Genomic DNA, 23,770 nt, shown 5'->3' with positions numbered 1-23,770 from the left:
TTTGCATATGGTACTACACACATATGGCACTAGCCATCTTTCGGCTAATGGTACATCAGTCTCTTGAGATATTCAAGATAGAATAGGCACTCTCGGTTGCAAATGTTTTTCTTTTTTTATTTATTTAATTTGTGACGCGTTTCACACCCACAGGAGCGTCATCGACATCGGAATTAAATACTCGATGACCACTGGCAAGTGTACAGAAACTCCCGCAATCACCAAAAATAGTATGTCATCCAATAAAATTTACAGGACACCTCCAGCGGGTAAAAACAGTCGAGGACCACAAGAGTACAGAACGTCCCGCAGTCACCAACGACGTTCCCGTTTAGGTCTCAGTACACAACTTGCAGGTAGCTTTATGAGACAAGGAGATTTCCCCAAGACAAGGGAGGTCCTCTGTCTGCACTAATCGTAAAAGTCTAACAGAGTGAAAATATCTTCCGTTAGTTGCAGTGATGAAAAGAACGAAGATGAGAGTTTAACGTGCCGTCGATGGCGACATCATTAGAGACAGAGCTGCTAGTGATCCATCAGACATCACTCCAACGCAGCTGCGCGCTGCAGTGCATTCAAGACATATGCTAAAATTTCATGTATGTTGTCCTTCGGAAAGCTACTGAAAGGTCAGTTTGACCAGCAAAATCTTGTGATCGAATGTGGTCAGTTGCTCACCAAGAAAAAAAAATTACCGATTTCCCTCAACTAACATTCAAAGTGCTGTGAAAGGCAACACATAAAATTCAACCTTGACTCGGTAATGTATGACTGAGTGAATACTCCGATGTATTGGATTGTGCTGTGCCACGACCCATATTCGAAACTTATTCCGTTTGACAGGCGAAACAACTTCAAGCTCAATTTGACAGTGTCTTTCTATTCTCACAAATGTCCTGGTTCGATCATTTCAGCACACGATTTACGATCTGACCATTACAAGAGGAGATTTTCACAACGGTATTTCTCAGATGTAAATTGTTTTTGGGGATTCCAAACATTTGGTCCACTTTATCACAGTTCATAGTTTACGATAGTTCACGATAGTAGTTATGGCAACGGTGGTGGGCACAGTTATGTCTATACTGTAAGCGCGTCCATTGACGAATAACTGTCAAACATAAAATTGATACTTGTGCACCCCTTTAAAGTTGTTTGATTTTGTATCATAGTTTCCCAATATTTTACTATTCCACTTCTTCTTTCTTTTTAAACGGGTCACCTAATGATGTCATGGCAATAAATCGAAACCGGTAGCTGAACCATTTAAACTACCTTAGACTGATATACGTAAGAAAAACTATACAGAAATTTAAGTGTTTTCATAAGGCAGTATAACTAACCTGGGTAAAGTATTTTTTCTCATAATTCACTGTAAAGATTCCCTGACGGCTAGTTTCGATCAGTTCGTAACATCAAATGTCTTACATTTGTCAAAATCCTGACAATAATCCTCTTAGGAGAAACTCCTTGCGCGAGGTCGCAGAAGGCCAGCGATGTTTCGGCACTCGACGCCCCACTTACCGTCTACTACGCAGTCACAATATTGGCTGCAAATGGCAAGAGTGGGCGGTGCTGGAGGTATCCAGTGGTAAGCACAGAATGACGCTACGGAACGTAGTTGAACTGCTTAGTCGTCGAGTAATTCACTACATTGCTAGTGCTGTTGATACAAAACAGAGCAATGGCAGCGATAAACAAAGTAAACGTGGCATTATATCTACAGCAACAGTTGCCGAAGTTGACATTTCGTCGTAAAGGAACGCAAGGATTTTTACACAGTGACAAACAACTGGCAGATGAAATATCAGCGTGTCTGGAAAATGAGTAAGTGGACTGTGTGGTGTCGTAAACGCAATTACGTAGATGGAACGTCATCCACAGCATGGTAAACAGAAAAAAAACACCGATTATGAACAGATTTAGAACTGTTATTTACATTTTTAGATTTATATTACGAATTTGTTAGGTGAAAATTTAAAAATTTTATGGCTGTTTTTATGAATCTGTGAAACATAAAAACAATTTATATGGTATGCATAATGGTGGCCTATTACGTGATTATTTGGATTAAAGTGATTTCAAAGGAAGCATTGGATGGTTGCAAAACTTCAGTGCTGCGAATTTGGAGGACGTAGGTAATGAAATTTCAGATAAAGCGTCAACTTTACGATGCAGAACAACCTGAAGAATCGGCCCGAAGATTTGTGAATGACATAAAAAAAAACTTACCCATCGTTTAGTAAGAAATTTGTTGTAAACTCAAACCAATCTGGATTTGAAGAGAAAATGCATGTGAAAGGAATCTTGGAAATTAGAGGTACGAAGAGAGCTGTATGAAGCTAACAAAAGTTAACGCATTCGTATACAGTTATGCGGACTGTTAATCTGGATGGTAAATTGGCTGGGAAGTTATTTATTGCGTTGCGAAAAGCTGAAAGTGCTCTGAGCCGTACGATTTTTTCTCGTGTGCATAATCTTGCAAGGGCAATACGGAAGATTTACGTCACAGCACAAACAAGGGTAGCAAAATGGTCATAAGAGAACTACAACTATGGTATGAGCGCCGCATTTAGCCAATATCTGATCAAAATAACTTGCTTTTGCTTGATTCCTGATCTGCGTGTAAAAGTAATACCCCTTTTGAGCAAAGTATCCCTCCTAAGAGGTGTGTGGTGCTGCAATTCATACCACCTGGAACCACAGGACTAACTCCATCTCTGGATTTTTTTTTTCGTGCCTGTAAAACATGTTATCGCACTATCTTCAGCTACGCCTTAAAAGATAGCCAGTTTCACGATGAGCTTCACGACAGACTGTTTCGCATTCGGTTGCATGCCATCACATTCCAGCAGCTCTCGTCACCCTCCTGTACATGATTCTACATGCATTCTATGAGAGGGGATTCCTAGGTGAACGTCCTGCACTTTTTATAACTCCCAAGGAGTTCGCCTTCGATCTTGACGGTGGGAGACTTTGTGAACGCTGTGGTGTTCCATTTGGTGTTCATGGTGCAAACTGATGGTTTATTTTGTACATTTCTTAAATGTTGACCATGTCTGTTTCGTGAAGTGTAATACAGACATCCCAGAGAATGATGATCTACGAGGATGCACTTCCCGGACACATTGTGAGATTTTAGCACCTAATATTTTTCCTGTCATAGTTGTTAACACAAGAGTTTCAAATGAACCTTACTACAGACTGAACTAGCGACCTCCCACTGAAGGGGTGTTTTGTTAGCTTGTTTGTCCCTATAAATTCTTCTTCTCCCGACCAACCCGTTCCACGTACAGTAAAGCCAAATTTTGCACACAGTTTAACTGGCAAGGTAGCCTGTACTTACTCTACAGCTGAGGTGGAGAAAATCAACCTGATAATAATGCCAGAACCTCATTTCTCTATTAACCGCAAATGCATCGCTGTGAAGCTACAGGTATGAAATAATACCCACTGATTGGCCAGCTAAGCCAATACATTTGAGTGTGGTTAGCAGTGCATCCATCACTGTCGCCCTTGCTAATCTACAGCCCCGGAATCTGTAATTTTATGTATCGAAAGGATGATTCCTTGATGATGATACAGACAGTCTAGGATGATGGAGAAGGAAAAATGTATCAACTTTTGGTAAGGGTCCCTGTACTGGAAACGGATGAGTCGAAGGTTGCAAGCGAAAACCGTTCTGGTACCCTTGTCAGTGGAACACAAATACTGGTACTGTTGTTGCTGAGACGGTACGGTAGCCATCTTTCAGATGTGGTAGTACGGACCAAAAGAAGAAAAAGTCCTGTGAAAATGGGTTCTAAAATTCATGCCTTGAGAGTTGGGGAACTTGTCGAATTGAGAATTGTTTCACACTAGCGAAAATGAAAAAGTGTTCATAGCTCCTCAGATACGCATTTTAGAGCCCAACATCTGTAGACTTTTTTTTTTTTATTCATGCTGACGCCTGAAAGGTGCCTAGCCTACAATATTAGGAACAACGGTACATTTTTCCATCTCTATCGACCCAGAAAGTTTGTAACACGATGACAGAATCACCCTCTATACAAGGTGTTCGAAAATTTCTTTCACAGACTTCTAGGGCTTGCAAAGGGGAGTGAGTAATATTTCGAGCAGAAACCCATTCCCGCAAACTTATGGTTTCCTTTCTACCACGGTTCCAACTCAGATGTTGAACTAATCCACTTCTGTTTGAGAAATTGAATTAGGCGTGACGAAAAACAATTATTAGGTCACAATTCCAAAGGATAGATAAAGAAACATCTATTATCACTTAAGCATGTTCGTTTGCATTAATTTTTAAACATTATATTCTGTACGCACAGTTTGATGGGTTCTTCCTTGTTGTGGAATGATGTAAACAAGTAATGTTTAAACTTAAGGAATAAATGGATATTTCGTTACGTTTTCTTTCAAATTGTTACCTAATAGCTGTACTGCATCATGCCTAATTCAATAGCTAAAACAGAAGTGGAGGAGTTGAACATCCGAATTTAAGACGTCATAGAACGGAAACGGTCCATTTCACGACATAAGGTCCTATTCAAAATATTAGGTACTCACTCCCCTCTACAAGCCCTAGAAGTTCGTGACGGGAATTTTCAAACTCCTATAAAGTTCGCCTAGCTTTGATTCTTCAGCAGAAACCATTATATTCAGCTGATTTAATTGGTAACTGGGCGCGGAATGATTGGCTCTCGTTTTGACCCGCCAGGTTAGCCGAGAGCGCTAATGCGCTGCTTCCTGGACTCGGGTAGACGCACCGGCCACCGATCGAATACGCCCGCCGGATTAACGACGAGGGCGGTGTGCCGGCCAGCGTGGTTGCGTTTTTAGGTGGTTTTCCACATCCGTCTAGGTGAATACAGGACTGGTCCCCACGTCCCGCCCCAATTACACGACTCACAGGCATTTGAAACACATCCGCACTTTTCCATGATTTACACTCGACACAGACACATGGGGTACTCTGATTCCATCCCGAGGGGTACGGGGTGGCGGCAGGAAGGGCATCCGGCCACCCCTTCAAATTAGCATCCCAAATCTGATTTAACCACGCCAACCCCGCGCACAAGGCGAGACAATGGCGCAAGCGATAGCGATAGAAAAGATTGGCTCTCGTTTTGTGGCCGCAACTCAACAGCGGTGTACTCCAGAACTATGATTATTTGTTTTTTTTTTTTTATTTATTGCCTTTTAACCACATGTGTCCTTATTAAACAGGTACATTTTTCCACTCTGCATGCTAAAAGTCAAGAAGTATTCGTGCATATCATTTATCGTTGTTAGACCATTTCTGAGACGCTGGGACCCGCCGCTTGTCTTACAGACGCCGCTGAGCCAGTGACGGCGCAGTGCGGCGCGACGATCAGCAGCGACGGCGCCAGGAGCGGCACGGTGGGGGCGCCGGCGGGCCGCGCCGCGCACGCGCGCTGCCGCTTCGACTTCGAGGCGCGTGGCAGGCAGCGGGTGCGGCTGCTGCTCAGCGGCCTGCAGTCGCCGGCGGAGCGCGCGCGGTGAGCCCGCGGCGGTCGCGCTCTCCTCATTAGACTAAACATGGAAACGTCTGTAAGGGGGGGGGGGGGGGGGGGTCCGATACAAAGTGGTTGTGAAATCTAGTGAAACTCTATTAGTTGCGTGTTCCACAGATGGTAACCATGATAAATGTTATCTTCATTAGCCAGTAGATGTCATAGTTATAGCTCTTTACTGAAGAAACTTTTAATGCGTACGACAAGGAGCGTACAAAAGGATTTACTTGAACAGGAACTCTGAAAATAATGCAGCTAGGCTACTGCTCATATATACATAGGCGTTGTTTTAATAGAATCACGCAGACACTAAGGTTCACCGGCATCCCCCAGCGTCTTACAAATTGCGCTTAGAGAATCATATTTAGCTGAAGATTAACTCCCATTAAAATTCTCCAGCAACGTTATCTCTGACGTATATCTGCAGACGGAATCGACAAACGAAAATTTGAACCTTAGTCTCCCGCTCACGGGACAGGTGCGTTAACCACTACGTCCGTCATCCTCTCACAGTGGCTTCTTTTTTTTTTGGTCATCAGTCTACTGACTGGTTTGATGCGGCCCGCCACCAATTCCTTTCCTGTGCTAACCTCTTCATCTCAGAGTAGCACTTGCAACCTACGTCCTCAATTATTTGCTTGACGTATTCCAATCTCTGTCTTCCTCTACAGTTTTTGCCCTCTACAGCTCCCTCCAGTACCATGGAAGTCATTCCCACATGTCTTAGCAGATGTCCTATCATCCTGTCCCTTCTCCTTATCAGTGTTTTCCACATATTCCTTTCCTCTCCGATTCTGCGTAGAACCACCTCATTCCTTACCTAATTTTCAACATTCGTCTATAGCACCACATCTCAAATGCCTCGATTCTCTTCTCTTCCGGTTTTCCCAATGTCCATGTTTCACTACCATACAATGCTGTACTCCAGACGTACATCCTTAGAAATTTCTTCCTCAAATTAAGGCCGGTATTTGATATTAGTAGACTTCTCTTCGCCAGAAATGCCTTTTTTGCCATAGCGGGTCTGCTTTTGATGTCCTCCTTGCTCCGTCCGTCATTGGTTATTTTACTGCCTAGGTAGCAGAATTCGTTAACTTCATTGACTTCGTGACCATCAATCCTGATGTTAAGTTTCTCACTGTTCTCATTTCTACTACTTCTCATTACCTTCGTCTTTTTCCGATTTACTCTCAAACCATACTGTGTACTCATTAGACTGTTCATTCCGTTCAGCAGATCATTTAATTCTTCTTCACTTTCATTCAGGATAGCAATGTCATCAGCGAATCGTATCATTGATATCCTTTCACCTTGTATTTTAATTCCACTCCTGAACCTTTCTTTTATTTCCATCATTGCTTCCTCGATGTACAGATTGAAGAGTAGGGGCGAAAGGCTACAGCCTTGTCTTACACGCTTCTTAATACGAGCACTTCGTTCTTGATCGTCCACTCTTATTATTCCCTCTTGGTTGTTGTACATATTGTATATGATCCGTCTCTCCCTATACCTTACCCCTACTTTTTTCAGAATCTCGAACAGCTTGCACCATTTTATATTGTCGAACGCTTTTCCAGGTCGACAAATCCTATGAAAGTGTCTTGATTTTTCTTTAGCCTTGCTTCCATTATTAGCCGTAACGTCAGAATTGCCTCTCTCGTCCCTTTACTTTTCCTAAAGCCAAACTGATCGTCACCTAGCGCATTCTCAATTTTCTTTTTCATTCTTCTGTATATTATTCTTGTAAGCAGCTTCGATGCATGAGCTGTTAAGTTGATAGTGCGATAATTCTCGCACTTGTCGGCTCTTGCCGTCTTCGGAATAGTGTGGATGATGCTTTTCCGAAAGTCAGATGGTATATCGCCAGACTCATATATTCTACACACCAACGTGAATAGTCGTTTTGTTGCCACTTCCTCCAATGATTTTAGAAATTCTGATGGAATGTTATCTATCACTTCTGCCTTATTTGATCGTAAGTTCTCCAAAGCTCTTTTAAATTCCGATTCTAATACTGGATCCCCTAACTCTTCTAAATCGACTCCTGTTTCTTCTTCTATCACATCAGACAAATCTTCACCCTCATAGAGGCTTTCAATGTATTCTTTCCACCTATCTGCTCTCTCCTCTCCATTTAACAGTGGAATTCCCGTTGCACTCTTAATGCTACCACCGTTGTTTTTAATGTCACCAAAGGTTGTTTTGACTTTCCTGTATGCTGAGTCTGTCCTTCCGACAATCATATCTTTTTCGATGTCTTCACATTTTTCCTGGAGCCATTTCGTCTTAGCTTCCCTGCACTTCCTATTTATTTCATTCCTCAGCGACTTGTATTTCTGTATTCCAGATTTTCCCGGAACATGTTTGTACTTCCTCCTTTCATCAATCAACTGAAATATTTCTTCTATTACCCATGATTTCTTCGCAGCTACCTTCTTTGTACCTATGTTTTCCTTCCCAACTTCTGTGATGGCCCTTTTTAGATGTCCATTCCTCTTCAACTGTACTGCCTACTGAGCTATTCCTTATTGCTGTATCTATAGCGTTAGAGAACTTCAAACATATCTCGTCATTCCTTAGTACTTCCGTATCCCACTTCTTTGCGTATTGATTCTTCCTGACTAATGTCTTGAACTTCAGCCTACTCTTCATCACTACTATATTGTGATCTGAGTCTATATCTGCTCCTGGGTACGCCTTACAATCCAGTATCTGATTTCGGAATCTCTGTCTGACCATGATGTAATCTAATTGAAATCTTCCCGTATCTCCCGGCCTTTTCCAAGTATACCTCCTCCTCTTGTGATTCTTGAACAGGGTATTCGCTATTACTAGCTGAAACTTGTTACAGAACTCAATTACTCTTTCATTCCTTGTCCCAAGCCCATATTGTCCTGTAACGTTTTCTTCTACTCCTTCCCCTGCAACTGCATTCCAGTCGCCCATGACTATTAGATTTTCGTCCCCCTTTACATACTGCATTACCCTTTCAATATCCTCATACACTTTCTCTATCTGTTCATCTTCAGCTTGCAACGTCGGCATGTATACCTGAACTATCGTTGCCGGTGTTGGTCTGCTGTCGATTCTGATTAGAACAACCCGGTCACTGAACTGTTCACAGTAAAACACCCTCTGCCCTACCTTCCTATTCATAACGAATCCTACACCCGTTATGCCATTTTCTGCTGCTGTTGATATTACCCGAAGACAACTGTATAACTCTATTCTCAATCCAAATTCCCATTTACGCCTCAGCCCACTTGCTATTCTCCCTGAACTCGAACAGCAATGCAGAGCCTCTCAACTGTATAGCAGTAGCACTTCACCTGGAGACATCTACATCTACATCTATACTCCGCGAGCCACCTTGCGGTTTGTGGCGGAGGGTACTTATTGTACCACTATCTGATCCCCCCTTCCCTGTTCCATTCACGAATTGTGCGTGGGAAGAACGACTGCTTGTAAGTCTCCGTATTTGCTCTAATTTCTCGGATCTTTTCGTTGTGATCATTACGCGAGATATATGTGGGCGGTAGTAATATGTTGCCCATCTCTTCCCGGAATGTGCTCTCTCGTAATTTCGATAATAAACCTCTCCGTATTGCGTAACGCCTTTCTTGAAGTGTCCGCCACTGGAGCTTGTTCAGCATCTCCGTAACGCTCTCGCGCTGACTAAATGTCCCCATGACGAATCGCGCTGCTTTTCGCTGGATCATGTCTATCTCTTCTATTAATCCAACCTGGTAAGGGTCCCATACTGATGAGCAATACTCAAGAATCGGACGAACAAGCGTTTTGTAAGCTACTTCTTTCGTCGATGAGTCACATTTTCTTAGAATTCTTCCTATGAATCTCAACCTGGCGCCTGCTTTTCCCACTATTTGTTTTATGTGATCATTCCACTTCAGATCGCTCCGGATAGTAACTCCTAAGTATTTTACGGTCGTTACCGCTTCCAATGATTTACCACCTATGGCATAATCGTACTGGAATGGATTTCTGCCCCTATGTATGCGCATTATATTACATTTATCTACGTTTAGGGAAAGCTGCCAGCTGTCGCACCATGCATTAATCCTCTGCAGGTCCTCCTGGAGTACGTACGAGTCTTCTGATGTTGCTACTTTCTTGTAGACAACCGTGTCATCTGCAAATAGCCTCACGGAGCTACCGATGTTGTCAACTAAGTCATTTATGTATATTGTAAACAATAAAGGTCCTATCACGCTTCCCTGCGGTACTCCCGAAATTACCTCTATATCTGCAGATTTTGAACCGTTAAGAATGACATGTTGTGTTCTTTCTTCTAGGAAATCCTGAATCCAATCACAAACCTGGTCCGATATTCCGTAAGCTCGTATTTTTTTCACTAAACGTAAGTGCGGAACCGTATCAAATGCCTTCCTGAAGTCCAGGTATACGGCATCAATCTGCTCGCCAGTGTCTACGGCACTGTGAATTTCTTGGGCAAATAGGGCGAGCTGAGTTTCACATGATCTCTGTTTGCGGAATCCATGTTGGTTATGATGAAGGAGATTTGTATTATCTAAGAACGTCATAATACGAGAACACAAAACATGTTCCATTATTCTACAACAGATTGACGTAAGCGAAATAGGCCTATAATTATTCGCATCTGATTTATGACCCTTCTTGAAAATGGGAACGACCTGCGCTTTCTTCCAGTCGCTAGGTACTTTACGTTCTTCCAGCGATCTACGATAAATTGCTGATAGAAAGGGGGCAAGTTCTTTAGCATAATCACTGTAGAATCTTAAGGGTATCTCGTCTGGTCCGGATGCTTTTCCGCTACTAATTGATAGCAGTTGTTTTTCAATTCCGATATCGTTTATTTCAATATTTTCCATTTTGGCGTCCGTGCGACGGCTGAAGTCAGGGACCGTGTTACGATTTTCCGCAGGTCCGAGCTGGTGCTAGACATGTACTATCGAGGACAGATAAGATGATCTTCCTGTCCATGGGAGTGCCTCAACATCACGTACACAGCTCATAGAGACACGTACAGTGTGTGGAAGAACATTGTCCTGTTGAAAACTGCCTTCACGTAATTGTCACGTGAGATAAAACAAATGAGGATATAGAATGTTAGTAATGTACCATGGTGCTGCCAGAGTTCCCTCAGTCACAACCAGTCGTGATCCAAAGTCGTATGCCACGGTTCCCAACACCAAGAGTACTATCAGTGCGGCTTTCCAAGACAGCGGAAAACTGGGACCTCTGTCCAGGCCGGCACCATACTCGTTGCCGACTGTCATCCGGAGTACTGCGATTCGTTGTTGAACAGAAGTCGACGCCATTCATCAGTAGTCCCCGCTCCCCGTCACGGCACCACTTACAGCAGAAGTTCGGGTTTTGCAGTAAACAACAGCCTACGCATGAGACGATAATTTTCTAGTCCAGTTGCTATTAACCTCTGACAAATGACGAGCGATGGAACAGAATGTTGCAAGGAGTCGTTCTAGGATGATATACGCAGATGTGAAGTAGTTAGACAAGCTTGATACGGCAGTCCTTCTTTGGTGTGGTCGCACGTGGTCGACCAGAATCTTGATGACGAGTATGCTTACCTTCAAGCTCACCTGCCGTCAAAAGGGGGCCACTGTGACGTCCCAATGCCCGACAAATCTGCATATTGTACGTTTCGGCCAGCAGCCCAAACGGAGCCACACGACGCTGCTTCACATGAGTACGCGACATCTCTGTGTCCTCCATAGTATGTCAACATCTGACGCTGTTTATTGCCTTTGTATATACTAGCAGGCCTGCTAAGAGCACTTAACACGAACGACCCTAATCTACTCTGGTGGCCGTTCCACCTGTCACAGAGAATAGCAGCTACAATCATTTCATACCTGCCGATGGTGTAGTGTGTACGAAGATTACCTGATGTCCCAAATGTCTTGTGGGTCTCTGTTGATCCAATGTGGACATGGGACAGCGGCTGGTCAAATATTTAACAATAAAATTCGCCAAACAGTCTTGGAATTTAGATGATATTTTCTGTTCGCTACCAATTTCGGCAATTCATTATGCCATCTTCAGGCCCCATAAGCACCTCTAAAAAATAATCGATATTGGCATACTGGGACCGTATCTTTCTGGATGTCGTGAATTCGTATCTCAAGTGTTTCCTTCAAAGTCTTGGAGTTGTATTCTCAAGTGATAGCTTGTTGCAAAGTCCTTCAGTGGATCATCGTGCCTTTTAAGAGAACGCTATCCCCGTGGTCTAATAGACCTTGACTCCTAAAAGCAGTCCAGGAGGAAAATGGTGCCAATTTTACAAAAAACGTTTTTCTGCCTGGGACCGTTCATTGTAACACATAACTGCATCAACGACACTAGAAGCAAGTTCCTTGACCAAAGCATTCACATTTGATATACACTGAAATATCCGTAGAGTTTTTGTGTATACCCATCTAAATATTCCTAAATTCTGGCACCCACTAAATTCCTATGTACTGGCTTGATATCTTGCAATACTGCCAATGGAAGGGGGTGACCGTACTTGAAATCTCCATCATCTGTTAATTGTTTCTGACATCATCACACAGTACACCAGACGACCTGGGCTTTCATCGGCAGAGATTTGAGGAAAAGGTTTGTGCCACGCAATTCGAAACCCCTTTATGTCTCCTCATGGCGAACTTAAATAAGTATGGAGTCTGTCTATTGATACTTCTGTTAATTTGCCTTTTAACATACTTTCTAAGAGATAGAATTCAGCAAAAATCTCTCCTCTCAACTTGCTGCCAAGTGTTTTTGATCACGTTCCAATTGTTAAAACTTCTGAAAGTACTTCTTGAACTTATGAAACGAACTTTCAGTAGGCAGATAGTTATGAGAAAGCACGTATTTTGTATTCCTTTGCTCTTAAAGTGTTGGCGTGCAATGTCGTACAAACTACTATGAAATGCCTGATCTTCACAGAAACAATTACGTGTACTATAAAAAACTTGTTCTGTTGCGGGACTGTGCCAAGGTTTAAAATAACTTGAGTGGGCGACGTAACATAGGATCGGTATGGCACGCATTTTGTGACGCATTGCCTTCGTTTGCGTGCAGCGGCGAATTTGCACAGTGATGCCTTCTTGGAATGGGACGTGAGACGGAGGCCGTTACATTCAAACTCGGACAAGAAGGGAAGTACGATGCCATTTGCAGGCCATGTACAGAGTCACTCTCAACCAGGGGCAAAATATTCCATTCCTGGGGAAGATGTGTGTCTGCAGAGACTAACCGGTTAAACATGGATAGATCCGAATGAATGAGACTCTCTGCAGCGAACCACCGAAAAATGGCCAACGCCTTTGGAAATCGACTGCTCTGGCAAGTTAGGGAGAAGATGTGTAGTGTTAGTGTCTCCAACAACGAATGGCCACCGCTTGAAAGGTTATTCAAGTAAATCGTAGATACAACGCCTAATAACTACGAAACAATACGTTTACTCTGGAGTCCATGCACCGCTGACGCCAATGTCACCGCAGTAATCCACTTTTCAGGAGTTTAGTAAACTATTCACGTGCAGCAAACCTTGTCACAAGCGTTTCTCTTATATCTCCCACGCCAAAAGAAGTTCTGTGCATTTTTCTCATGCCTACGTGTTCTTTGGAATTCATTAAGAATGAAAGCAAATTTTAGCAGGCTTTCTGTGCTCAAAAAATTACTCTCCATAACCGTCTGACAATGAGACAACAGGCTGTGTGTCGTTATCCTTAGTCAATTTGGAGCTCTGGAATCGATGCAAGGTCAAAATGTATCTTCCCAATTCCGGATCAAACTCACACGCTTGGATCCAAAATACTTAAACATTCATACAATGTAGCCTCAGAAAATAGTTTATTGTTTGGCACAATCACATGAATTTCAAAATGAAATTATACAGGGAGGGTCAGACAAAACTGGCCCAGAGAACAGAGTTCCAGTATACAAACAAAATCAGCAGAGGAAAGAAGATGTTGAAAGTGACCACTACTCATCTGGTGGCACTTCTGGGCCCTGTTCAGCAAGTTGCTGAAGGCGAATCGAAGCTGGCCTGCTTGAATTGCTGCAGTCTCATCCAAAACGTTTTGCTGCAGTTCTTGCGATACACCTTAGACTCGAGGGTTCCTCACAGAAAGTAATAATCGCTCACTGACATATCAAGTGGCGCGTGTGGCCAGCGAAGGCCGTGACAAGACTGCTGGAAACTCTGTCAGGCGTGAAGATTGTGTAAATGAGCTCCAAGGATCGGACTGCTGTATGGACAAATGCTTCATCCTGTTGGCAGTAGCTGTAGGTCACGGGATGTGGGTGCAGACAGTCATGTCCAATCGTTTCCACTCGTCTGGGCCACGTTTATTTTCTCCACGCTGTTTGTTGTCAGCCACAATGACAACGTGGTTTCCACATTTGTGGTAGTGAACCAAGGCATGTCTCTTATCATATGAGGATGGCCGATGACGGTCGAACCCTGTAAACTGGTTTTCAGATTTTTGTGACAGTTCCGGACAAAACATTACTTTCCGAACAAGCAATCACAGGGCGTCTTCAGCTCGACAGAGATATTCCTTTCACGGCGTACGCTCTGACGGCTAGTTGCTTTGGTGGTTTTTGTTACGTGGACATGACTCCTCCGCCACGTCTTAATGCTGATATAACGATACTCAGTGATTACTGTTTCTATTAATGTGAGCAGTTTCTCCTAAGAAACAGCTGACATATCATCGCGACTATATTGACCCTGTGTGGACCGAATCGTCGATCCAGGCAGTCGAACTAATCAATGAGGAATGGTCTTAATTAGTATCAGGCAGCAACCGACGGTCGGGTACAATCACAAACTTTTCAGGAGTATATGATATTTACGACAGTTTCATTTTAAAAGAAATGAATATTTAAAGTCGGCCACAGAGGATAGGAACGGTGAGCCGACTCTAACAGATTCTCAAAAAACTGTTAACGTAAATATGTCTTTGACTGAGGCTTAGCTGCACATCCTGAAACCTCAGACCGGATGATATACTGCGTCTGATAAGCGTAGTGCTGTGACATATGTCGCTCTTTTCATCAGTATTGCAGATCATTTTTTCTTCGAGGTTCCAATAATGCGATAAATTGTAACGGCGACCGGAGCGGTCGCGGGGTAGTACTGACGGTAGCGCGGCGGGACCCGCGGGGCGTCCTGCGAACAACAACACAACGGGAGAGGACAGACACGACCAACGGAGGACCTTACGACACAACAAGAACGGACAACAAAGTAACGAACCAAACAAGACAACCACGTCCACTGGAATAGAAACACGAAGTCAATACGCTGTCTGAGACGAAATGTCCTGAGACGCAACGCGATGTTAGACTGCTGGCAGAGTTTTTTTTTTTCTTTATTGAATTTCGATTCCCCCCGAAGGGGGAGGGCTGTCAGCAGCTTAGTATGCCGCTCTTCAGCCTACAGACTTTGTTTCAAAAAAGGAGAAGATAATATATAATAAAAAACAGGCGACAAAATCGGAGACAAAGTGTAACATGGCGAAAAAGTCGTGGAACTTAAAACAGAGAACAAAAGGATGATGATGCTAATAAAATATATATGAAGCATACAGGTAAAATAATAGACAGACAATTAAAAAACACGGTGACAGTCTGGTTTCTGTTCGTAAAAGATATAAAATTCACACCCAGCGACAGCATGGTTTGTGTTCACAACACAGGAAACGACGAAACAACAATGAGCAGTCACTGGAAAACTGCACTAAAATATGACATACCACAGCCGAGAGCAGGTGGGGGGGGGGGGGGGGGGGAACTGGTCAGATGATGGGGAAATAAAAAAGGAGGAAGGTGAGGAAAAGTGAAGGGGGGAGGGCGGAAAGGAGCCAGTGGAGGATGAGGACCCATAACAGGGCTGGGGGGTGCTGGGCAGACGCGACAGGGAGTGGGGAAGGCAGAGGACGGGAAGACAAAAGGACTCGAGAGGGAGAAGGGAGGTAGGGAGAGGTTAGGTGGGGAGAAACACAGGAGGGAAGGGGGGAAGAGGGAACCCAGGGAAAGGACAGAGGAAAGGAGGGGGGATGAGGATCAGAGTTGATAGGAGGGATAAATGGAGGGAGAGAGGGCACCATCTGGGAAGGGGAGTTGATGGAAGCCACCTTGGGAAAGCAGATGAAGGGTGTTGAGATGGAGGATAGGGGGACACAACAGTGAAGGCGTGGCAGGGGGCGGGGACGGGAGAGGAGCAGCCAGGGGTTGAGGGGGATCAAGGCGGTGGCTGGTGTAGAGTATGCGGATATGTTTGACGAACAGGGCCAGATGGGGGAAAGGAATGAGGTCATAGAGGATCTGTGTGGGGGACGGAAGGTGTATAAGGAAGGCGAGGCGGGGTGCATGACGCTCAAGGATCTGGAGGGACTTGTAGAATTTGGGTGGGGGGCAGATATCCAGGCAGGACTGGCATAACAGAGGATGGGACGGAGTAAGGATTTGTAGGTGTGGAGGATGGTAGATGGATGCAACCCCCATGTCCGGCCAGAGGAGTTTGAGGAGTCAGAGACAGTTGTGGGCTTTGGGTTGGATGGATCGGAGATGAGGGATCCAGGTGAGGTGGCGGTCAATGGTGAGGCCAAGGTAGGTGAGGGTGGAGGAGAGGCGGACAGGACGGGTGCAGACGTTAAGGGAGAAATCCAGGAGCCGGAAGGAGCAAGTGGTATGACCTACGATGATTGCCTGGGTCTTGGAAGGGTTGATTTTCAGGAGCCACTGGTTACACCAAGCGTCAAAAAGGTCAACGTGATTCTGGAGAAGGCGCTGGGACGGTTGGAGGGTCTGGCTGAGCGCGAGACAGGCGAGATAGTATGCTATCGGGGGCGCCACTATTGGCCGCTGGGACCACGTGTTCCACTGTGGCGCCCTCACACTTAAAGCGGGCCAGGAGGCGGCCGCCGCCACAGCTTACGGTGCGATGGTGCAGAGACCTCTAGGGGTCTTCGACGTCCATGACGTCTGCCGGGCCGGCCCCGATGGTCTAGCGGTTCTAGGCGCGCAGTCCGGAACCGCGCGACTGCTACGGTCGCAGGTTCGAATCCTGCCTTGGGCATGGATGTGTGTGATGTCCTTAGGTTAGTTAGGTTTAAGTAGTTCTAAGTTCTAGGGGACTGATGACCACAGATGTTAAGTCCCATAGTTCTCAGAGCCATTTGAACCATTCGAACGTCTGGCGGGGATTCAAATTCCCCAGCGCACGGTACCAGAGGATATAGACTGCTTACGTCATGGAATGTCCGGAATGGACTTGCGAACTGTCCGAGCTATGTATCCCCTCAGAAGTGCAACAAGAGCACGTGTGATTGTTATATGGTCCTGCAGAACGAGCTGAACTTTGTAAAATTGGTAAGTACAGATGAAGTATATAACAGAAAATTTCCAAGAGAAGAGAAATCCTTCATTGAAATCCAAATACAAAAAAAGATACTGCAGAAGTAACGAGAAAGGGCTCACAGAAAATGGGGCAGAGTATGAGGAATCTTAAAAGTCTGAAACCATCACTGTACGATGAGCATGGTTACCGTGAATAGCACTACGTCTGCGAAACGAATAAGAAACTTAGGTTAGTGTCGCAACGCTGAGGCTTGTGACGCGTGAGAGCTTGGAGCAGCCGTTAACCTAATACTAGAATGATGCAGCGGGAGAGTACCGAGTAGCCCGTCCAGAGACCACCGAAAAGTCGTCGTAAGACACCACACAAATAATTAACCAGCTGCAACCAAACGGCGAGTGGGTGTGATCTTTCTGTTTATCGCGTTCCGAAAACTACTATATACGAGGGTTGGAACTTTAATAGTGGCAACTATTTATTTGCAGCTCCTACAAAATAGATACGTGTTTCAAAGTTTTACTGACCTTCAAAGTAGTCACTTGTATTGTGTATATCCCTTTGCCAGCGATGTGGAAGTCGTAGGATACACTTAGCTTGCCGTGAAGTGTTTCCTTCAGTTTAGAAATCGAGTTCGACTCACGATGGTTTAAGCCAGGGGAGTGCAGTAGGTGGTATAGCACTTAGCAACCCCGTCAGCCAAACAAATCAGTAACAGCTTGCACTGTTCGTGCTTGAGCACTGTCCTGCAAAATGATGGTCAGGTCCTGCAGAAAGTGTCATCACTTCTGTCTCTATGCTGTTCATGTTTGGAACAGAACCTACAACCAGCTTACAGGCAGAAGTGATGAGACTTTCTGCAGGACCTGACCATCATTTTGCAGGACAGTGCTCAAGCACGAACAGTGCAAGCTGTTACTGATTTGTTTGACTGATGGGTCTGCTAAGTTCTATACCACATACTGCACACCCATTACTTTATCCCTCGCGAGTTGAACTCGGTATATAAACTGAAGGAAACACTCCACGGCATTCGCTTCAGAACTGCTACAAATTCGTCGGGTAACAGACCGCGCCGCTCGAACTGTCGACACAACTGGCACTCCTAAGAGTACCCTACGAGTTCCTCATCGCTGGCAACGGGTTATACACAATGCTGGTGACTACTTCGAAGGTCAGTAAAACTTTAAAGCCGGCCGGAGTGGCTGAGCAGTTCTTGGGGCTACAGTCTGGAACCGCGCGACCGCTACAGTCGCAGGTTCGAATCCTGCCTCGGGCATGGATGTGTGTGATGTCCTTAGGTTAGTTAGGTTTAAGTAGTTCTAAGTTCTAGGAGACTGATGACCACAGCAGTCCCATAGTGCTCAGAGCCATTTTTTTTTAAATTTTGGAACACGTATCTACTTTCTACGAGCTGTAAAACTTTGAAACACGTATCTACTTTCTACGAGCTGTAAATAAATAATAGCCACTATTAAAGTTCAACCCTCAATATTATACTATCATGTGACCCGCTATTTCAGGTATATGTTCACAGAGAACGAATATGAACCAAAGTACTTTATGTGCCATTAAGTCGATTAAATTAAATCTAGGAAACTGCATGAGATTTGTAATCTGCAGATGTATGTGAAACACGTCAAACATAATTGGCTGACTCTGAGTACTATGGGACTTAACTGCTGTGGTCATCAGTCCCCTAGAACTTAGAACTACTTAAAGCTGCAACCGTAGCGGTCGCGCGGATCGAGACTGTAGCGCCTAGAACCGCTCGGCCCCCCAGGCCGGCGTCAAACATAATTAGCAGTTATTCCACAAGATGATTTTCTGGGTCATATAATTCAGTTTTTGTAATGTATTTACTCTGTTGCCTTTGTGATAAGCGTATTCTTCACTTTTCTATATTCGTCTGCTTAGCAGAATTACTGATGTTACCTACAGACTGTTACCGGAAGTCTCTGGACGGGAAATGCTACGTGAGAGTTCTGACTGTGTACCCAAGCAAATACAAATAAAGGTAAGGTATGACAACATAAAGTGTCTTCTCTCAAAATCAGCGTGTCGGAGTCGGGAGTATTTAATACGGCTCTCAAGTTACCATCACAGTCAAATGGCTCTAAGCACTATGGTACTTAACATCTGAGGTCATCAGTCCCCTAGACTTAGAACGAATTAAACCTAACTAACCTAAGGACATTACACACATCCATGCCCAAGGCAGGATTCGAACCTGTGACCGTAGCAGCACACCGGTTCCGGACTGAAGCGCCTAGAAGTGCTAGGCCATACGATCACAGTCTAGGCATATTCAGACAGACACTACTCTGTATGGTCATGTGGTGATTAATTTTAAGCATAAAAAAAATCAGTCACGAATAACAATGCTTTTATTAAAAACAAGTAGCTCCATTACCCATTTGAAGCGGCAGAATCGCCAACAGATAGCTGTTTACTTTTAAAATTACGTATAACTTACGTTGTACATCTAATGTAGACTGATTTTTCGTTGTAGTGAAACTTCCATCAGGTGGTGGGTGATGCCTTCGAAAATCCAGCGTATTTTCGTTACACTATCAGCTGCTTTCGAGGAAGTGCATGTGTCGCACAGTATTAAGCACGATTTAATATTATCTTGAAGTTTCAAGGCACAGAGCATTAACAACAACAACACCCAGTCTCTCTCTTTCTCTCTCTCTCTCTCTCTCTCTCTCTCTCTCTCTCTCTAAATGGTTCAAATGGCTCTGAGCACTGTGGGACTTAACATCTGAGAGCATCAGTACTTAAACCTAACTAACCTAACGACATCACACACATCCATGCCGGAGGGAGGATTCGAACCTGCGACCGTAGCGGTGACGCGGTTGCAGTCTGAAGCGCCTAGAACCGCTCGCGCACATCGGCTGGCTCTCTCTCTCTCTCTCTCTCTCTCTCTCACACACACACACACACAAACACACACATTCTGCAGCTCCTAGTTCCGTCACCACTAATACCTTCCACACTAATAACGAACATGTCGATGATAAACACTGTAGATAAATATTTGTCTCATTCAGAACGTGTTCGCAACGTTCCATTGCTTGAGCATACAGGGTGTTGGGTACCAGCTGGAAACACCTTCCCCCCCCAACCTTCCTTCTCAATCACGGTCATCTGTGAATCACAAAGTTACAATAATTATGACAAAATAATGACACTGCTTGGTGAATCGAAGTAACTGGAAGCAAACGAGTTGGCAAAAAGATTATAGACCCATATTCGAGTAGTTTCCGTGACGTACATAACCTCTGCGGTTCCTTTGCACAGGTGTGACTCTGCAGAGACGGCTTCGGTGTACGTGTGGACGGACGGCCGGGTGGAGCAGCTGTGGAGCGGCTGCGCTGCCGGAAGCGAGCAGCAGCAGCTCATGGCCAGCGGACCGCGCATGCGCATCGAGTTCCACGGCAGCCGGCCCGACACTGCCCTCAGCCTAGTAGCCCGATACAGCTTCGTCAGCGGTCAGTAAACCCACTCTGCCACCTGTCTTTTGTCCACCAAATGACAAGCGCTGGATGCAAAGCATGTTCTGTAACATACGCTGTTTTCATACCTTGAGGTTAGGAACATCCTAAAAGACTCTAATGCACTCGTTTATGTCTCTTTCTTTCTCGAATTACGATTTGTTCTTTCACTTTTTGTATTTTTTATTTGGAAACCCACAAAAGTTTTCTTACCGTGTTTTCTGTTACGTCCATTCTTGTCATTTTCTAGCCTCCAGTGGTTGGCAGATTAAGTGCTGCAAACATTATTGAAAAGTGATCTACATCGGGAAACTAACGTTTGTTGATTTTAAGCTGTTTTAGATGTATCCAGAGCAGTTAATATTAACTTGTATAAGCAGTCGTGCTGTTTTTCTTTGTCTGTGTACCTAGTTCTCTAATGGTGATGATGTTGTTGTGATGCACAGTATTTACAGGGTTACTTCAAAAATGTTCAAATGTATGTGAAATCTTATGGGACTTTACTGCTAAGGTCATCAGTCCCTAAGCTTACACACTACTTAACCTAAATTATCCTCAGGACAAACACACACACCCATGCCCAAGGGAGGACTCGAACCTCCGCCGGGACCAACCGCACAGTCCATGACTGCAGCGCCCCAGACCGCTCGGATAATTCCGCGCGGCTTACTTAAAAAACTATGTTACTCATTGTTATGGCAGGCCAAGGAACTTTCATTGAGTGTTTGAAAGCCACGTAGACATGTGACACTATTTTTAAAGTTCTAGTAAATAATATTCGAGAACCACTGTTGAAAATTTCCGCCCCCATTCTTCCTAGTATTCATTCATCTTCCCAAAGAAAATGGAAATTGCATGGTGGAAGTTCATAACTTCCCAATCTGTATGATCCAGTTCTGTGCTGCCATGGTAAAGTTGTTGGTATCATTTTCCTATGGCTGGATGTGACATTGCACTTGGTCCATATGCAGCCGGAATTTCTCAGTGAATCTTGTGGCAATTCAACCGTTTCGGCCAGAAGACAGCCGAACGACATCCTCAGCGTTCGCATCCGTCAGAAAAAAGTGTTCAGCATGGTATTCCAGCAAGAAAAGAAGACAACAGAGATGTGTGGAGGCAAACTGTTGAGAAGGGCAATGCTCTTGAACGGCTGTGGTGACGAAGATGGAGGAGGAGGAGGAGGAGGAGGAAGAGTAGGATGACGAGGTTATTATAGCGACTTGCAGTCAACAGATATCTCACATAGAGGGTTAGCGATGGTCAAAGAGCTTCACAAGTGCTTCACAAGGCGAATGTGGAAGACACTGTGTTGGAATGAGTAGATGGTGATGCACAAACAAGAACACGTAGAACTGGAACTACCGAAGACGTAAACCACGTTCTTCACTGTGTCGCCAGTGTCTTTTGCGGTGGAGCGCTTCAATAAGTCTTCTCGGTTTACAATCCGTGTTACTTGGGATAAAACAATACAGCTTTCGCTACTTGTCACAGCCATAGTCATCAGGAGAGAAAATCACTGACTACCCAACCTGACACAGTGTTCCGCTTATATAAGGGCAATAGCAGCGTCTCATACGTTCCTGAGAGGGCCGAAACGACGCATGCGCAAGGAGACAAGCTGGGCAGCTGATAGCCCCGTGGCGGACCGGAGCTGCTATGGGGTGCCTAACTCGCCTTCCGCACATACGTCACATCGACCTCTCTGGAACGTTCCAGACCCGTATAAACGCAACACCGTACCACCCCATTAGTCTATGATTTTAACTTTTGACGGCAGTGGGGGAGACATCGAAAGCTCGTGTGTTTTATTCGAATAACACAAGTTATATTTTATTTAAGAACTATATGAGTAATGGACAGGTGTGTATTTAATCCACTAGCCCATCTACACGGACCTTCTCTCCATCCTCTCTCCGCCCCTCCTCTCTCGCCACCAGCTCCACCTTCCCTGTGCCTGTCTACGAGTATCTTCTCCTGCCACTCCAACTCCTCCTTCCCCTCTATCTCGTCCTTCTCCTTTATCTCCACCTCCTCCTCGCTCTCGCCCTGTCCATCCTTGCCTCCCCCTCTCTCGGTCCATATCATCCTCCCGTCTCTCGCTGTTCATCTTGTCTTTCTGTATTATTTCCTGCCCCCTGTCCCACCCATTCGTCAAACTCCTCCCCTACCCCACTTCAGTCCACCCTCTCCCACCCCTACCCCTGCCCATTTTCTCTTCTTCCCTTCCTCTTTTCATCTCTTTAACCTCCCCTCCCCCTTTCTCTCTCTCTCTATACTATAGCCTCCACCCCAAGTGGAGGTTACTGATTAATATTCCCACTATTTCTTTCCAGATAGAAATATGAATACCAAGTTTGACTGAAAGTGATACAGAGATTTAGGAGTAGCTTTTTACCCATCGATATGCTACAGTACGCAAATGTCACACATATTTCGCATATATTTAACGTATTTCACACATATTTACTCGTGTATTTCATCTGTATCGCTAATGAATTTCGTCCTGCCGTTTCGTTTCCACGAAGCTCAATCTATATGACGTCATATCTCCTGAGCAATTTGTGGTACAGTGACATAGTTTTGCAGGTACATTCTGTGCTACATTTGGATACTGTCTTCAAAATGTGTTGCGAATCGGGTTCAGTAGTAATAAGTTAACACTCGTGCTTGATGCGGCAGTTTTTCACGAATCTCAGTGTTTATCTCCTGAGCTATGAGTCGTACACTGAAATAATTTTTGCAGCTAAATTGGTGGCATAGATGCATACTGTCTGAGAACTGTGTCGTGAATACAGTTAGTAGTAAAGAAGTAAAATTAAAGCATTATGCCTGATGTGGTAGTTTTCTGCATGAAATGGGAATACATAGTAAGCGAGAAACATTTTTCCTTTCATCAGTATGTGGGTGTTGTCAGTGAGAAAACGTTTCGTACAGGTTTTACATTATACGTAAAGTTTATAGCAAGTCCCCTATCATTCTCAAATGTTGGATGGATAATGTTCGCTAGCTCATACGTCGTGTGCTACACTTCTTTTTCATTACCGCCCCTCCCCCTTTGACAAGTACGTAGTTCTTACCCCCACAGTAATTCTCTCCAGATTGTAAGTGATACGTGTACCGATTTTGGCAGAAATTGGTCCAGTGGTGTAGAAGGAGATATGGAATGTGCAGGCATACATACATACAAGCGTACACACATATACAAATTCATCCATTTTTATAGTAGGCCCACATATTTATGAATGAGGCCTGAGTCCCACAAAACGGGATAATAAATTTCCACAATAATCAGTTGTAGGAAGATCAGATTCAGGTGTAATACGTGAAGCAATGCACGTTCACTTTAGTGTAAATGCACGGAAGAG

General features: G+C 44.5%; 1 protein-coding gene across 1 annotated transcript in view; it reads left to right on the top strand.

Annotated features, from left to right (window-relative positions):
• The window catches only part of LOC124594448 (suppressor of lurcher protein 1-like), a 320,389-nt gene that overhangs the window by 279,285 nt on the left and 17,334 nt on the right, over positions 1-23,770 (top strand). The window contains exons 9-10 of the mRNA XM_047132824.1: positions 5,333-5,519; positions 20,212-20,402. Coding sequence (XP_046988780.1) covers positions 5,333-5,519; positions 20,212-20,402 — 378 coding nt within the window. The remainder of the gene's footprint in view (positions 1-5,332; positions 5,520-20,211; positions 20,403-23,770) is intronic.

This window comes from Schistocerca americana, chromosome 2, assembly GCF_021461395.2.
Source record: "Schistocerca americana isolate TAMUIC-IGC-003095 chromosome 2, iqSchAmer2.1, whole genome shotgun sequence".
NCBI classification, from domain to species: Eukaryota; Metazoa; Arthropoda; class Insecta; order Orthoptera; family Acrididae; genus Schistocerca; species Schistocerca americana.
The sequence above is the reverse complement of the archived record's forward strand: the minus strand, read 5'-3'. Positions and strand labels throughout refer to the sequence as shown.